The sequence below is a fragment of the Engystomops pustulosus genome, chromosome 2 (assembly GCF_040894005.1).
Source record: "Engystomops pustulosus chromosome 2, aEngPut4.maternal, whole genome shotgun sequence".
Taxonomy (NCBI): Eukaryota; Metazoa; Chordata; class Amphibia; order Anura; family Leptodactylidae; genus Engystomops; species Engystomops pustulosus.
Window position 1 is genome coordinate 238333267 of NC_092412.1, and position 13606 is coordinate 238346872.

The 13606-nt window shown below is 43.6% G+C and overlaps 1 protein-coding gene and 1 long non-coding RNA gene across 4 annotated transcripts in view; one reads left to right on the forward strand and one right to left on the reverse strand.

Moving 5' to 3' along the window:
* Positions 1–4426, reverse strand: part of SAMSN1 (SAM domain, SH3 domain and nuclear localization signals 1) — a 74669-nt gene extending 70243 nt beyond the window's left edge. For all 3 annotated transcript variants that reach the window (XM_072138566.1, XM_072138565.1, XM_072138564.1), the window contains exons 1-2: positions 4350–4426; positions 3132–3259 (exon numbers count right to left, since the gene is read on the reverse strand). In XM_072138566.1, the coding sequence (XP_071994667.1) occupies positions 3132–3155 (24 nt within the window). In that variant the 5' untranslated portion in view covers positions 3156–3259; positions 4350–4426. The remainder of the gene's footprint in view (positions 1–3131; positions 3260–4349) is intronic.
* Positions 3323–13606, forward strand: part of LOC140119487 (uncharacterized) — a 59535-nt gene continuing 49251 nt past the window's right edge. Inside the window, exon 1 of the long non-coding RNA XR_011853378.1 lies at positions 3323–3427. This is a non-coding gene — a long non-coding RNA (uncharacterized lncRNA). The remainder of the gene's footprint in view (positions 3428–13606) is intronic.

A 13606-nucleotide genomic window follows, 5' to 3' on the forward strand; every position in this document is an offset into this window, starting at 1 on the left:
TGTCCTATCAATCCCTGTGTGACTGGCCGTGCACCATGTCTTGCTATTGAGAGGGGTCACCCAGGGTAAGGGCGCATTCACATTGAACGTATGCCCACAGTGGGGCAGGCATACATTCGCGAGATTGCGCCCTTACACTAATATTAGTTTTACTCCTCATATCACTGGACCAATGGGGATACATAGCAGCATATTCTAAGGACCCATTAACTCATGTGGACAAAGTTAGGGGAGGTTTATCAGAAGTGTCTGAGATCAGAACATAACAACCAATCAGAGCTCAGATTCCATTTCCCCACAGCTGTTTATATAATGAAAGATGAGCTCTGATTGGTTTCTATGGCCAAGTAAGGTAAAAATCTCCCCAAGAGAGTCTGTGTTACATCTTAACCTTCCACATGGAATTCCTTAAATGTAAAGATCCAGTAAGAAGGAAACATACATGGATACACAATGTGCATGGATCCACACAGAAAGGCGACATCAATGGATCACAAAGGACATATATCAAATGTATTGATTTAACATAAAGTTTGGAAAGATATGGCCCAGGATTATCTCTGGAGCTACAATCCTATGTTGTACTTGAGATTACTTACAGTATCGGAGCCAATATCCTGATTCTCACACAAGTCAACACAAGGGACTCCAAAATAAGTAATGTTCACTTCAGATCTGTCATTTACTGTACATTGGACTGAATACATTCTATATTTTACACAATGGGGCACATCAACTTACCCAGTCCATTCGTGATCCCGCGGCACGTTGTCCGACATTGATTCGGAACTTGCCGGGATTCACTAAGGTCGTGCGCCCAATGTCCACCAGGTGTTGCTGCTGCGCTGAAGTCCGCTGGTGTTCACCACTTTCGTCCAGGCGTATGTGAGTGCTATTCTTGCGACACAATTTTTATTTTTTAAATTCCGCCGTTTTTCCAAATCCATCAGGTTTTCTGACGGCCACTCCCCCCCGATTTCTGTCGCGTAAAAGTCTGCGCCGATGCGCCACAATCCGATCGTGTGCCCCAAAATCCCGGGGCAATTCAGCGCAAATCGGAAATATTCGGGAAACCCGACGAAAATGTGCAATTCGGACCCTTAGTAAATGAGCCCCAATGACAATGATCTATCTTTTTATCTATCCATTATCTATCTATTATGTATCTATCCAATATCATATCTATTTATATATCTATCTACCTATCCATCCATCTAATATCTATCTCAATATCTATCTATAATCTATCTCTCTATCTATCTCATATCTATCTATCTATCTACCTATCCATCCATCTAATATCTATCTCATTTTGATCTACAATATCTATCTATAATCTATCTCTCTATCTATCTCATATCTATCTATCTATCTATCTATAATCTATCTCTCTATCTATCTATCTCATATCCATCTATCCAATATCTATCTCCTATCTATCTATCTATCTATCTATCTATCTATCTATCTATCTATCATCTATCTCTCTATCTATCTCATATCTATCTATCTATCTATCTATCTATCTATCTATCTATCTACCTATCTATAATCTATCTCATATCTATCTATCCAATATCTATCTCATATCTATCTATCTCATATCTATCTATCTATCTATCTATCTATCTATCTATCTAATATCTATCATCTACTATGTATCTATTTAACCATCCAATATCTATCCGATATCTAGTTATCAAACTAGTAATGTGAAACCAATGCTTACTAATGGTAATTTAACATGAATGCATCTTTTTGTAGCATCTATCTATCTATCATCTATATGATCTCATATATTTCTATGGACCTGTATATATCTATCTATATCTAAGCATTAAAATAGTGCATAAACATTCCTATGAAGATACAGGTAAAGTAGAGCTGAATGTGTGACCTGAGACAACCCAACATCAAGGGCTGTACATAGGACGTGGGGACATTCATTACCTATGAAGACGGTCATTTAGACATCTATATAGGAAAGGGTTCTTTACAGTCATGGACAGGATCATCTCCAGGTTTCAGTAGGCCCTTGGGCGAAAGACCCAAGTGGGCCCCTTTGCAGTGAACTCACGTGACTGCATTAAAAATTCTGAAATTAAATTCCCCTGTTCACTAATTTATCATACCAAACAGTCCCCTCATGGTTATTTTATATAAGCCCCTCTCACACCTTATGGATTCATAGGATACAGCCCCCCTCGCCCCCATAGATTCCTTATGTACAGCTGTATGTACAGTCTTATGTGGGCCCCCTAGCAGCTCTGGGCCCCGGCACTTGCCCAGGTATGTCCAGTGCTTTTGCCAGCCCTGGTGAGAAACATTTTTTACAGTCAGAGCAGTCAATGTAAATGTTCTCCCTGAAGAGACAGTAAGAGCAGATCCTATCATTTGTAGATAGTGATGCAATATCTAAAGTAGAGACATCTGACATAAGGATACAATTAATCCAAGAATCAATGGGAAAAGGTTGAACTTGAATTTGTATCTTTTTTTTTACTTGTGTAACTAAAGCATTGTATGTGTCATTATCTGTGGATATACACTACAAACACGACTCTACTACGCCAGTATGTACAATGTATAAAGTATTGTATGTGTCACTACCTGTAGATATACACTACAAACATGACTCTGCTTGTACAGTGTATATAGTATTGTGCACAATATATAGAGAGGAGCAGAGGAGATAGGGATTGTTATACATCACTGAGTATACAGACGGTCCCCTACTTAAGAACACCTGTCTTACAGACGACCCCTAGTTACAAACGCACCTCTGGTAATCCGTAATTTACTGTACTTTAGCCTTAGGCTGCAATAAACAGCTAGAACAGTTATCAGAGGTGTCTGTAATGAAGCTTTATTGTAAATCCTGGTTCTTATGACAACCCAACATTTTTTAAATCCAATTGTCAGAGAGAACAAAAAAAATTTGTCTGGGGTTACAATGATAAAATATACAGTTCTGAATTACATACAAATTCAACTTAAGAACAAACCTACAGAACCCATCTTGTACGTTATCCGGGGACTGTCTGTACATGTGTAACTCTATCAGTTACTCCACAGCATATCACATCCTCTATTTCTCCTAGTTACCATCTTAAAGGGAATGTGCCACTTACCAGTGAGAAGCAGAAGAGATTCATTTTGGAATGTGGGTTAAGTTCTGTCCTGAAAAGTTGTGTTCCTCAGCGCTCCAATGGAAGAATGCTGATCCGTCGTGTCCTCCCAGCTGTTTGTATATTTCTTCCTAGAGATTACAGCAAGATAAAATCCCTGCAGTAATCCATGGGACTCAGAGTCCATTATTAAATGAGACAAGCTCTGTGAGTGCAAGAGACAGCGCTGCCATCCGGACAATAATCACCCAAAAAGTGCTCAGAAATATTGTTATTGTCAGGTCAGCGCGCTCGCAATGGTAAGAATTCATTGTTATGGATTTTATAGGTCAAGGCTGTACGGACGGAGCTGAGTTGAGTGGGTCAGACGCGACATTAGGCAATCCCAATGTGTACAGCAGGATACTATCTATAGCTACAGAAATCTATAGGATAAGCTTATTCTAGAACACATGAAAGCCATGCACCGTAAATATTTTTTAAAAAAAATCACAATTTTATAATTTTCCTAAATATCTATAGTGGAGAGTAAAATATTACACACAATACATTATTATATTATTATATATTTTTAAATATTATCTAAATAATACAAAAAAAAAATATGAAATATATTTGGGAAAAATAAATAATTGCAATAATTGTCATAGCAAATATTGTATTACATGTTGCAGAATAATTTAAAAAAAAAAAAATATGGCTGAAATTTTTTTTAAATATTACAGAAAAAAAGGTAAAAATGACAATCATTAGTCTTTGTTGAGTAATAGCCTCAGATCACTCTCCTAGACCAATGCAAACTCAATCACGTCATCATACACAGCAGAGCTGACAATATGGAGCCTGTACGAGACAAAACCAGCTCTGCTACATCGTCAGAACTTCAAAATTTGCTATACATAGAATGGTCAAGTCTATATGCTATATGCTAGTATAATATACATTTAGTATAACATGCAGTCATATATACAAAGATAATATAATAATTAATGATAATAATAAATAATAATGATAATAATGATAATAATAATGTAATAATTAATTATGATAATAAATAATATTAATAATTAGTTATGATAATAATAAATAAAAATGCCAATTTATTTTATGAAATGAATTGCAGTAAAACAAACATGCTGGTAATGAGTGTTAATGCTCATTAGAAATGTCATGATTAATTTTATCCACCATCCAATTCAGTGATGATCCGGTAATACTCACCAGCGCCTTCGCAATCCTGAATGTGCTTTTGGCATTAGCCCCTGTTTGAGTGTTTAATTCCATAAGCCTTGACTCAGGAGACGGCGCACAGTAAATTCAGCTACGACATCTCCGCAACGTCGGGTTTTTAAGCCCAGATGGAAATTCCCGAGCAGATATTATTTCTGTTTGCTCAGTAGATCCGTGACCTTGTTGAGGACAATACCAATGACTGCAAGATGTGTTTAATTGCGGCACAGCTGGACATTCCCTTAGGGCCTTGGCGAAGCGATAGGGCACCGCGTGGCGAGGACTAGGCAGAGAAATCTTGCTAAGCTCTTCATTTATAGACAGACGCTCATACAGATTAGAAACTACAGATTAAAGTTGACAAATTAAAATTGACCCTGCAAATATTTTATTTCTTAAAGTGAACCTGTCACCTGGACATAGAGGAGCTACAAGGCTTCCATCATTTCTGTTTGAATGACATCTACCAGCACATTTAGGGGTGGTTGACTGTCACCAAAGGAATGCTCGTTACCTTAGGGGTTAAGTGGGAGCCCTTCTGTCATGTTGCACCACATCCTAAAATCCCAAATCCCTATCAAGATACAATCACGGTTATTCTCGCTGTTGAACCCCGTAAAGGAAAATAGCGCCTGAATGTCCGAAACGCCAATTTTTTCGCCATCTTGCAACATTTAAAAAAATTTAATACAAAAGTGATCAAAATGTGAGCAAAGGAAATGTCAGCTCATCCTGCAAAAATGACACCTCACTCCGGCTCCGTACACCGAACTATGTCAGAAGGTGGTGACACAAAGAAATTCTTTTTCATATAGAAGGTTTTAATTTTTCTAATGTAATAATACACAATAAAACCTTATACATTTGGTATCCCAAATGTACCGACCTAAAGAACAAGGGAGACAAGCCTTTTGGAGCACACAATGAAAGCTGTAAAAACCAAGCCCACAATTTCACACAATTTCATTTAGAATTTTTCCCACTTCCCATTACAGGCAGTCCCCGGGTTACGTACAAGGTAGAAGGTTCTGTAGGTTAGTTCTTAAGATGAATTTTTATGCAAGTCGGAACTGTATATTTTATAATTGTAACTGTCAGGATCAGTGGATCCACTGGACTACCGCGGGAGATGGAACTAGCCGACACCTGGGACCGGAATCCAAGTGGCACCTGGTTTTCACCAAAGCCCGCCGCAAAGCGGGTTGGACTTGCTGCGGCAGGATACCACCAGGTCGTTCCCAGAGGCGACCAGCCCATGGTGGCTGCCGAGGTCGAGGTACCTTAGCAGATGACAGTCTCGTAGTCAGGTCCAGGCTCGGGGTCAGGGCAGGCATCAGAGATGCGAGGTCAAGTCCTCTGGAGCCACTGGAGAGTCTCTGGAGCAGCACTGGGAAGCTGCGGAGGCTGCAGAGTCTCTGGAGCAGCACTGGGAAGCTGTGGAGCCACTGCAGCAGCTGCGGGGAGCCGCAGAGCCACTGGAACAGCTGCGGGGAGCCGCGGAGCCACTGGAACAGCTGCGGGGAGCCACGGAGACACTGGAGCAGCTGCGGGAAGCCGCGGAGCCACTGGAGCAGCTGCAGGGAGCCGCGGAGCCAATGGAACAGCTGCAGGGAGCCGCAGAGCAACTGGCATAGCTGTGGGGAGCCGCAGAGACACTGGAGCAGCTGCGGGAAGTTGCGGAGGCTTGGACACCGCTGGAGCAGCTCTGGGAGGCTGCGGAGGCTTGGGCACCGCTGAAGCAGCTCTGGGAAGCTGCAGAGGCCTGGGCGCCGCTGGAGCAGCTGCGGGAAGCTGCGAAGGCTTGGGCGCCGCTGGAGTAACTCTGGGAAGCTGCATAGTCCTGGGCGCCGCTGGAGCAGCTGCGGGAAGCTGCGAAGGCTTGGGCGCCGCTGGAGTAACTCTGGGAAGCTGCGGAGGCTTGGGCACCGCTGGAGCAGCTCTGGGAAGCTGCAGAGGCCTGGGCACCGCTGGAGCAGCTGCGGGAAGCTGCGAAGGCTTGGGCGCCGCTGGAGTAACTCTGGGAAGCTGCGGAGTCACTGGAGCGGCCCTGGGAGGCAGTGGAGACACTGGGGACACCGGGACCAAGCTGGACAGGCGAGGTAGCCGAACTTGAGGTGGTTCAAACCTGGACCGGATTTTTGCCAGGAACCTGGTATGGGAGACCATGTCCGGGTCACCACTATCCAATAGAGGGGTAGCCCAGGCCAGGGCCTCTCCAGAGAGCAGACAGTAGATGAACGCCACCTTAGAGCGTTCGGTATGGTACTGGGAGGATAACAGTTCAAGGTGCTGCGAGCACTGGGAAATAAATCTCCGGCACAATTTGGGGTTGCCATCAAATTTGTCTGGCAAAAAATTTTCGGCTCCAGACTCTACTGCCCAAAAACATTGCAGGGTGACTGAAGCAACGGGAGGAGTTGTGGGAGCCTGCTGCTGGGAGGCAATTATCCGAAGAGTGGCAGAAAGTTTGTCCAAGAGTTCCTTTTGGACAGCAATCTCTTGGAACTGCCGGGCGATGGTGCTAGGGAGGATCGGATCCTCGACACAGTCCATGGCTTTTGCAGGATACAAGACCTTGGTGGAGTCCATGGCCGGATCTTACTGTCTCGGGGGATAAACAGTGGACTCCCTGGACCACTGCGGGAGATAACAACTTTAGCCGCACCCGGGAACGGAGTCTAAGTGACCTCCTGGTCTTCGCCAGAGCCCGCTGCAAAGCAGGATGGTCTTGCTGCGGCGGGAGTCACCAGGTCGCTCCGCGGGTGCGACTAGGCCCGCGGTGGCAGCCAAGGTAGGGGCAGGCAGGACCACGGATGGCAGGCAGGACCACGGATGGCTGGCAGGACCACGGATGGCTGGCAGGACCTCGGATGGCTGGCAGGACCTCGGATAGCTGCTGGATTACCGGAGCACCACAGGATACCAGGACTGCCACAGGATAACAGAACCGCCACAGGATACCAGGACCGCCACAGGATAACAGAACCGCCACAGGATACCAGGACCGCCACAGGATACCAGGACCGCCACGGGATACCAGGACCGCCACGGGATACCAGGACCGCCACCGGATAAGAGGACCGCCATGGGATAAGAGGACCGCCACGGGATAACAGGAACACCACAGGATAACAGGAACAGCATGAAACACCATGAAACACGGGAATCACAGAATCCACAGAGGCGTCTGGAACCGCTCGGGAACACGGAGGGCTTTCTCTTCAGTAACAGGACATGAAGATCCAGCAGGGGATGCTGGGAGTAGCCAGGCTATATAGCAGAGCCAGGTATGCCAGCACCAATAAGGAGGACGCTGGCCCTTTAAATTCTTAGAGAGTAGGCGCACGCGCGCGCCCAAGCAGTGGGGGCGCGTGGCCTACACAGGAGACAGACCTGCAGTCTGGACGGGACCGCGATGGAGCCAAAGGGAGCCGGGACAGGTAAGTACTGACCCGAGGGGAATGGAGCAGCGGCAGCACGTGGGTGCACCCGTGATCTGCAACATGAATCGCGGGGACACCCATGACGAAACCGGACCGGGGGCGGCGCGGCAGACCGGGACACGGGTGCCCCCGCGATTCGAGACATGGATCGCGGGGACACCCGTGACAATAGATTTTTAAATGTGGGGAGTGAAACATGGAAACCCAAAAACAAAAAAGGTCTAAGTCGTTAAGAGGTTAATATTGTAGCAGTTTCTAGGGTGCCTTTTTCCTGTTTTCATAGGATGTTAATTATGACTTGTATTACCTGCATATACAGTTCCTTTGACTGTTTTCTTCCTAGCAAAATCTTCCAAATGCAAAGACCAGACCTTTAATCAATGCCAGGGCCTTTATTGGGTCAATTGTCCCATTGCTTTAAAAAAACAGGCTTAGGTTAAGGGGCTGAAATTCCTAAACCCTTCCTGAAATTTTAATGCAGATGCACTGAAATGGAAGCTGAAATCCTGGACTACTATATAACAATAGCTTGAATATGTTTTAGCAAACAGGTAAAAAAAAAATACATTTATGTCAGTTTACGGACCTAACAGTAAAGGTAAAATGACATCATAGACACACGAGGCAGTGGGTGCACTTAGGTTGTGCCCTCAGCATTTGGAGCACTGAAATTCCCTAAATAGACTCCTTTACTTCTTCCAGTTTCTCCCCATGTTACCCGCATGACAAATCTCCTGCTTATCTGATGGAATGGGTAGTGGTCCAGGCAGGGATAGCAGAGCTACTGGTGTAAAGGACACATCCCGAGTGCACCAACTGCCTCCATAGCTTAAATGAAACCTACCAGTTAGAATGGTAGGGGTAAGCAGTAAGTACCGAGCACCAGTTCAGGGTGAGCTTGTGCCGGTACTTACTTTCATTAGTGTTATTAACCGCTGTATCGCAGTTTTAACACTTTTAAAACTTTAGAGCATTTCCTATGTATGTGCGCACGCAGCGCTGAAGCCTCTTCTGCTCTAAAGTTTAAAAAGTGTTAAAACTGCGATACAGCGGTTAATAACACTAACGAAAGTAAGTACCGGCACGAGCTCACCCTGAGCTGGTGCTCGGTACTTACTGCTTACCCCTACCATTCTAACTGGTAGGTTTCCTTTACGAATGAAAACTTTAGAAATTAGATAATGGACAAAAATAATAAAGATATGTTGGAAATCAGTACGACAGCAGTGCCAAACCTTTATCAGTGTGAGGGGCAAGGGTCTGCACTTGTAACCAAGATGTCCCAAAAATCACAGTACAGCAGAAATGCCATACCAGCAGTTGTACAACAATCCTCCCTATCACCACCCCATCATATTGTGACCCCTCTCATCTCCCCCTCATATCGTAACCCCTCTCATCTCCCCCTCATATTCTGATTTCTTTCATCTTCTCCTCACATTGTGACCACTCTCTTCTCCCCCTCATATTGTGATCCCTCTCATCTCCCCCTCATATTGTGGCCCCCATCTTCTCCCCCTCATATTGTGACCCCTCTCATCTCCCCCTCATATTGTGGCCCCCATCATCTCCCCCTCATTTTGTGACCCCTCTCATCATATACTCACCGCACCTGAGTTGTAGTCCTCTGCACCACTGGGCACTGCCCATACCCTACGTGCTGCACCCCTGCTCTACAATATGCTGCAAGCAGATTATAACACTGGGGATCTTGATTTCATATGAATCTATCCAGTTATTATAAGATAATGTGCTTTTATATTTCTCTCCAAAGTTCTCCACCGCAGCCATATATCAATATTATCCTCCAGAATTAAACATCGGCCCTGAAAAATTTATAACCTAAGACACTCGTATTCGGAGACATTCTGCGTTTTTACAGCTGAGCTGGAGGGCATTTATTTGCACCATAAAACATACATAAAGCTAATTTTGCAGGAAAATGACTTGTCCATCAGTCTTTTCACTTAATTTCAGATGAAATGACTCCGATACAGACACATTTCCGTCATCACACAGAAGCTCTCGAAATAGAGTCAGTCAATCAAAATTTCCCATTAAAGGTTTACTAGTTATTTAATTGGGCTTCCCCTTTTCCATTTACTTATTTGAGATGGTCAATTGATCCGAAAAATTAAGCAGCGATGCTCTATAAACGGATGACTATTTCCTATCTGCGGCACAGATGGGGGATTACAGCGAGAGGATGAAGTGGCCCCTTCCACATTAGGGATAACATGGAGCATAGTATTGCTGATTACTCCACATGTAGAGACACTCAGACATGTATTACACGGACTCATATCTATGGCATGTAGGCGTCCCCTGACCCTCCTGATGGTGGGTGGCGGGAGATATGATGCTGGAGAAGTCTGATTTTTGGAAGATACTATTCAGTACACTACTGTTAAAAATGTGGATCCTAACTCCTTGAATGGGTTATACCAAGTTGGATTGTTATTCCCTATCCAAAGGAATAGGGAATAACTGATGGGGCCCCCATCAATCACGAGAATGGTGATACCATTCTTCCTCATTCTTGGAGTGACAGGTCAAGTATTCACTCTATACCTGATCATTGTACAGGGAGGGGGAGGAGATAAGCTGTGACATAATCTATTATCAGTAGTGATCTAATAATGGGTCAGTGTTATCTATATAGAGGTCATTGTACAGGGAGGGGGAGGAGATAAGCTGTGACATCATCTATTGTCAGTAGTGATGTAATGATGGGTCAGTGTTATCTATATAGAGGTCATTGTACAGGGAGGGGGAGGAGATAAGCTGTGACATCTATTGTCAGTAGTGATGTAATGATGGGTCAGTGTTATCTACATAGAAGTCATTGTACAGGGAGGAGGAGATAAGCTGTGACATCATCGATTGTCAGTAGTGATGTAATGATGGGTCAGTGTTATCTATATAGAGGTCATTATACAGGGAGGGGGAAGAGATAAGCTGTGACATCATCTATTGTCAGTAGTAATGTAATGATGGGTCAGTGTTATCTATATAGAGGTCATTGTACAGGGAGGGGGAGGAGATAAGTTGTGACATCGTCTATTGTCAGTAGTGATGTAATGATGGGTCAGTGTTATCTATATAGAGGTCATTATACAGGGAGGAGGAGGAGATAAGCTGTGACATCATCTATTGTCAGTAGTGATGTAATGATGGGCCAGTGTTATCTATATAGAGGTCATTGTACAGGGAGGGGGGAGGAGATAAGCTGTGACATCATCTATTGTCAGTAGTGATGTAATGATGGGTCAGTGTTATCTATATAGAGGTCATTGTACAAGGAGGGGGGAGGAGATAAGCTGTGACATCATCTATTGTCAGTAGTGATGTAATGATGGGTCAGTGTTACCCCCAGACGAAGGCTAGCGCCGAAACGCGCGTCGGGGAACCTGTTTGTGGCAGACGGGTGGTGTATGATGGCTAAAGGTATGCTTCCATTTTAGGATTTGCACATGCATTGAGCACTTTATATACCTACAGGGAACCCATGTACATTAAGCTGTATGGCAAGCACTTTATTGCAGTATTTGCACAGCAACCCACTATTGGGTATAAATTGCATTATGCATTTGAAATTGTATATGTATGTGATCCATATGACTATGTACCCCACCTTTTGATCCCGTCCCACATGTTTTTAACATTTCTATGTGATAGCCCCACTGACCCACATGCTTCTCCCTGTTGAACTGTATATGTACTGTAATTTTTGGTTTTTGTTTTTACTGAATATGCAATAAAATAAATGTAATTTTTGAATTGGCTTAATGTTCTGTTTGTAGGTGTTTATATAGAGGTCATTGTACAGGGAGGAGGAGGGGATAAGCTGTGACATCATCTATTGTCAGTAGTGATGTAATGATGGGTCAGTGTTATCTATATAGAGGTCATTGTACAGGGAGGAGATAAGCTGTGACATCATCTATTGTCAGTAGTGATGTAATGATGGGTGTTATCTATATAGAGGTCATTGTACAGGGAGGGGGAGGAGATAAGCTGTGACATCATCTATAGTCAGTAGTGATGTAATGATGGGTCAGTGTTATCTATATAGAGGTCATTGTACAGGGAGGGGGAGGAGATAAGCTGTGACATAATCTATTGTCAGTAGTGATGTAATGATGGGTCAGTGTTACCCCCAGACGAAGGCTAGCGCCGAAACGCGCGTCGGGGAACCTGTTTGTGGCAGACGGGTGGTGTATGATGGCTAAAGGTATGCTTCCATTTTAGGATTTGCACATGCATTGAGCACTTTATATACCTACAGGGAACCCATGTACATTAAGCTGTATGGCAAGCACTTTATTGCAGTATTTGCACAGCAACCCACTATTGGGTATAAATTGCATTATGCATTTGAAATTGTATATGTATGTGATCCATATGACTATGTACCCCACCTTTTGATCCCGTCCCACATGTTTTTAACATTTCTATGTGATAGCCCCACTGACCCACATGCTTCTCCCTGTTGAACTGTATATGTACTGTAATTTTTGGTTTTTGTTTTTACTGAATATGCAATAAAATAAATGTAATTTTTGAATTGGCTTAATGTTCTGTTTGTAGGTGTTTATATAGAGGTCATTGTACAGGGAGGAGGAGGGGATAAGCTGTGACATCATCTATTGTCAGTAGTGATGTAATGATGGGTCAGTGTTATCTATATAGAGGTCATTGTACAGGGAGGAGATAAGCTGTGACATCATCTATTGTCAGTAGTGATGTAATGATGGGTGTTATCTATATAGAGGTCATTGTACAGGGAGGGGGAGGAGATAAGCTGTGACATCATCTATAGTCAGTAGTGATGTAATGATGGGTCAGTGTTATCTATATAGAGGTCATTGTACAGGGAGGGGGAGGAGATAAGCTGTGACATAATCTATTGTCAGTAGTGATGTAATGATGGGTCAGTGTTACCCCCAGACGAAGGCTAGCGCCGAAACGCGCGTCGGGGAACCTGTTTGTGGCAGACGGGTGGTGTATGATGGCTAAAGGTATGCTTCCATTTTAGGATTTGCACATGCATTGAGCACTTTATATACCTACAGGGAACCCATGTACATTAAGCTGTATGGCAAGCACTTTATTGCAGTATTTGCACAGCAACCCACTATTGGGTATAAATTGCATTATGCATTTGAAATTGTATATGTATGTGATCCATATGACTATGTACCCCACCTTTTGATCCCGTCCCACATGTTTTTAACATTTCTATGTGATAGCCCCACTGACCCACATGCTTCTCCCTGTTGAACTGTATATGTACTGTAATTTTTGGTTTTTGTTTTTACTGAATATGCAATAAAATAAATGTAATTTTTGAATTGGCTTAATGTTCTGTTTGTAGGTGTTTATATAGAGGTCATTGTACAGGGAGGAGGAGGGGATAAGCTGTGACATCATCTATTGTCAGTAGTGATGTAATGATGGGTCAGTGTTATCTATATAGAGGTCATTGTACAGGGAGGAGATAAGCTGTGACATCATCTATAGTCAGTAGTGATGTAATGATGGGTCAGTGTTATCTATATAGAGGTCATTGTACAGGGAGGGGGAGGAGATAAGTTGTGACATCATCTATTGTCAGTAGTGATGTAATGATGGGTCAGTGTTATCTATATAGAGGTCATTGTACAGGGAGGGGGAGGAGATAAGCTGTGGCATCATCTATTGTCAGTAGTGATGTAATGATGGGTCAGTGTTATCTATATAGAGGTCATTGTACAGGGAGGGGGGAGGAGATAAGCTGTGACATCATCTATTGTCAGTAGTGAT